The following is a 4,620-nucleotide window of genomic DNA, read 5'->3' as shown; positions in this document are numbered from 1 at the left end:
CCCTCTCTCTCTCCCTCTCATTAATCTCAGGTGATGGGGCTAATGATGTCAGCATGATTCAGGTGGCTGCTGTGGGCGTCGGCATCTCAGGACAGGAGGGCATGCAGGTAAGGAGCAACATGAGCCGGGCCGTGATGCGGGGAGAGGATGGAGGGGGGATGGAGAGGGGGAGGTGGAGACAGAAGGGAGAGACTGATAGACAGTGAGAGCACGAGGAGTGGGAAAAGAGGGGGAGAGAAGGGAGGAGGAGAGATGGAGGAGATCCACAGAGGAAGAGAGGACGGAGGAGGAGAACCACAGAGGAAGAGAGGACGGAGGAGGAGTGGATAAGGAGAGAGGATGATATAAAGGAATGAGGGACTGGATGAGGAAGGACAGGAGGAAGGGAGGGAACATGGTGGAACGGTTTTGACTTGAGGTTATTGTTTGTTAGGGGTGACAGGTAGGTTGTGACTACCAGAGAAAATATAGATTTCTCCTTTTAGTTTGAGAGGGAATGAGTCCAGTCTGGTCCGTCAAGTCTGCACCAATACAAAGGACTCATGTAAAAGTCAGGATGGAAACATCACTTTTCAAAAACCCTTAAAACATTGGAAATAACTTCAAAACAAATGTGTTCTTTAGCGTGGGTTGTATTAGTACCATAAATGATGACACACACATAATAATATAACAAATAATGAGCTCTGGTTCCTCCAGAAATGTCCTGTACCTCGGGCCTAAAAGAGTCCGGCCCGGTAATGGAGTTCAGGGAACTCACGTGACCTTAGTCACGCAACGTTTGTCCGTTCATACAAGGGTAACGTAAACCCAGTCTCAAATCATACAATCTAAATATCAAACTGTTTTACCACACAACCACAAAGAGTATCACATCTCAATYCGTCTTCAACTACTACTGACCACATAAATCATCACGGTATACATCACACCCAGACAAATGAAATACCGTATGCAAAAAAAGTTGTAGTCAGTCAGACAATCCGCCAACAGAGGAGAAAAGGCCATGAAGAACCAGCAGAGACCAACCGAGAGGTGTAGTCCGAAGGATCCCATCCTGGTTAAACTTGAGACAAGGCTACAAAGTAGACTTTTAAATACAACAAAACAAACGGAGTGAAGAGGAACTGAGGGTTGAACAATTCTTCTCTCGCACAAACCCCACTTTTGCACAGCTGATGCTGGCTATTTAATTGGGAATTAAAGGGGAGCGTCCCATTGGAAGGAGAAGCACTATTTAATTGGGAATTAAAGGGGAAGCGTCCCATTGGAAGGAGAAGCACTATTTAATTAATTGGAGAATTAAAGGGAGTGTCCATTGAAAGGAGACCTACTATTTAATAGGGAATTAAAGGGAAGCGTTCAGTGGCAAGGAGAAGCGATTTTTAATAGGTGAATTAAAGGGGAAGCGTCCATTTGGAAGGAGAAGCGACATTTATATTGGGATTAAAGGGAAGCGTCCTGACGAGCAGCACGTCATTTAGATTGGAATTAAAGGGGAAGCGTCCCATTGGAAGAGAAGCACTAGTTAATTGATAAGGCTCCATTGAGAAGAAGCCTTTAATGGAAAAGGGAAGCGTCCATTGGAAGGAGAAGCACTATTTATTGGATAAAGGGGAAGTCGTCCCATTGGAGTAAGATGAAGCCTATGTTAATAGGGATAAAGGGGAAGCGTTCCAGGAGAGCACATTATGGAATTAGGGGCCCATTGAAGAGAGCACTATTTTAATTGGGAAATTAAAGGGGCCTGAAGGAAGAGACTATTGATAAAGGAAGGTTGAGGAAGCATATTAATAGGGACTTAAAGGCAGCGTCCCACTTGGAAAGTTGAGAAGCACTTTTAATGCATTAAGGGGAAGCGTCCAGTTGGAAGGAGACACTATTTATAGGGAATAAAGGGAGCGCCTTGGAAGGGAGAAGCACTGATTGGTATTGGGAATTAAGGGAGCGTCCCATTGGACGAGAAGCAAGACTATTTAATAGGGAATTTACGGGAAAGGTCCATTGGAAGGAAGACTATTGATGAATAAGCTCATTTATTGAGCACTATTTAATGGGTGAAAGGAGCGTGTCCAGTTGAAGGAGAGCACTATTCATAGTGTGAATTAAGGCGAAGTCCCGATTGGAAGGAGAAGCACTATTTAAATATTGGAATTAAGGGAGCGTCCCAGTTGGAGGAGAAGCACATTTATGATTGGGAATGCTAAAGGGAAGCTTCCCATGGAAGTGAGAAGTACTAGTAATAGGAATTAAAGGGAAGCGTCCATTTGGAGTAGGAGAGACTATTATTGGAATTAAAGGGGAAGCCGTCCCATAACTATTATGGATAAGGAAGGTTTAAGAAGCACTATGGAATAGGAAGGCACTGAAGAGGAAGCACTATTAATCATTGGGAATATAACGGGAAGGTCCCATTGGAGGGAAGCACTCTTTCTAATTGGTAATTAAAAGGGGGAAGCGTCCATTGATAGGAGAAAGCACTATTTATTGGGAATTAAAGGGAAGCGTCCCATTGAAGGAAAGCACTATTTAATAATTAGGGGTCCCATGAGAATATTTAAGGGTTAGGACAGCTGTCCCATTGGAAGAGAAGCCTGAGGCGCTTCAACATATTCAGTCCGTCTACAATGGATAGAGGTACAGGGAAGAAAAGTGTTGTTGTTAGAACAAGACTAATCCATTGCTCTTTACTATTATTCTGACATTTCACTATTTGTAAAATAACTGTGATCCTAACTGACCGGTAGACAGGGAGAATTTTTACTAGTATTAAAGTGTCAGGAATTGTGAAAACTGAGTTTAAATGTATTCTGGCGATGGTGGTGGTAAACCTTCCGACTTCAACTGTATGGAGGTTTCAAATAGTGGATTTTTTTTCGAATCTTTGGGGGGTGTCTGTGTAACTGAGGATATGTGTTCCTAACTAGTGTATACATTGTAGGAGGTTGAAACTAGATCTAATCGAGCAATGTTTACGGCAACCCCCAAAAGCGTGGTTCAAAGCTCCGCGACGGCCGCCCCGCCCACACACACTGAAAACAGTCCCAAACACAGCAGTTATCTGATGGAATGCCTTATATCCATATCTGTCGGCATCTGCTGTCTTCTGCGTTCTCTCTCTCTCTCTCTCTCTGAGTATTTGTCTCTCTCGCTCTCTCTCTTCTTCTCTCTCTTCTCTCTCTCTCTCTCTCTCTCTCTCTCTCCTGTGCTCTCTCTGTCTTTCGGTGCATCTTCTCTGCTCCTCTCTCTCTCTCCTTGAATTGTGTCTCCTCTGTTTCTCCTCTCTCCTCTCTCTCTGAGTATGTTTCTCATCTCTGTGTTCTCTCTCCTCCTGAGTCAATCTGGTCTCTCTCTCTCTCTCTCTGAGTACTGTGTCTCTCTCCTCTCCTGAGTACTTGTGTCTCTCTCTTCTCTCTTGAGTATTGTGTTCTCTTCTCTCTCTTTACTCATTGAGTACAGTGTATCCTTTGGTGTGTCTGTCTCTCCTCTCTCTCTTCTATGAGTCTCTATGTAGTGTGTCTCCTCTCTACTCTCTTTGGTCTCGTCACTCTCCGCCTCGAACCACTAGCGTGTTCTTCTCTCTATCTCTCTGAGTATTGGTGTGCTCTCTGTCTCTCTCTCTCTGATTCATTGTGTTCTCTCTCTCTCTCTGGTATTGGTGTACTTCTCTAAGGGTGATGGCTAGCGACTTTGCCCTTACAGCGGTTCCGGACCTCCAGAAGCTCTGCTGGTTCATGGTCACTGGTTTACTGGCCGACTGCAACATGATCCTCTACTTCTTCTACAAGAACGCTGTGAGTCTCACACACACCACACAGCACCACACAACATACAGACACACACACACACCACACACAGATCACACTACACACACCACACACCAAACACACACACACCAACCACTGACACACCAGCACACACACACACACCAACAGCTAAGAAGTAATGTTGGACCGTTGCGATCAGTCTGCTGGGGGTACAACAGGGGGATTCACTTCGGTAGAACAGGTCAGGAGATGACAGAAATGACTGCTGCTGTTTGGTGGTCAAAAGAATGTTCACAATTCCATGATGGGTCAGACAGTTTACTACACTCAGTTTGACTGTGTCTTTAATACAGCTTTGGAAATTCCAGAAAGAAGCTCATGGCTGTTAAGAATCTTCTGAATAGTCTAATTGAATCAATTTGAGTCCATTGGAGGTGTATCGTGGTGTATTCAACGCTACCTTCCAAAATGCAGTGCTCTTTGCTTGAACATAGGACAATCAAAAGAAATCGAGCCAAGACCTGCAGAAATAAATTGTAGACCCTCCAAAGTCTGGTTCATGCCATTGGGAGCAATTATCCAAACGGCATGAGTACCACGTACATGCTGTACAAGACAATAGTACGCAAGTATAAACACATGGACCACGCGCCGTCATACCGCTCAGGAAGAGACGCATTCTATCTCCTAGAGATGAGACTACTGGTGCGTGTGGGCAGAACTGAAAAAGCGGTGCGAGCAAGGAGGCCTACAAACTGACTCAGCTTAACCAGTTCTCGTCAGAGGAATGGGCCCAAAATTCACCCCAACTATTGTGGAAGCTTGTGGACAGTCTACCCGAAACGCTTTGACC

General features: G+C 44.8%; 1 protein-coding gene across 1 annotated transcript in view; it reads left to right on the top strand.

Annotated features, from left to right (window-relative positions):
* atp10a (ATPase phospholipid transporting 10A) overlaps positions 1-624 on the top strand; it is a 65,887-nt gene extending 65,263 nt beyond the window's left edge. The window contains 1 exon segment of the mRNA XM_070440776.1: positions 31-624. Within this exon segment, the coding sequence (XP_070296877.1) occupies positions 31-206 (176 nt within the window). The 3' untranslated portion in view covers positions 207-624.
* The last annotated feature ends 3,996 nt before the right edge of the window (positions 625-4,620 follow it).

The sequence above is a fragment of the Salvelinus sp. IW2-2015 genome, unplaced genomic scaffold (genome assembly GCF_002910315.2).
Source record: "Salvelinus sp. IW2-2015 unplaced genomic scaffold, ASM291031v2 Un_scaffold2989, whole genome shotgun sequence".
NCBI lineage: Eukaryota > Metazoa > Chordata > Actinopteri > Salmoniformes > Salmonidae > Salvelinus > Salvelinus sp. IW2-2015.
This window is presented reverse-complemented; position numbering and strand designations above follow the sequence as displayed.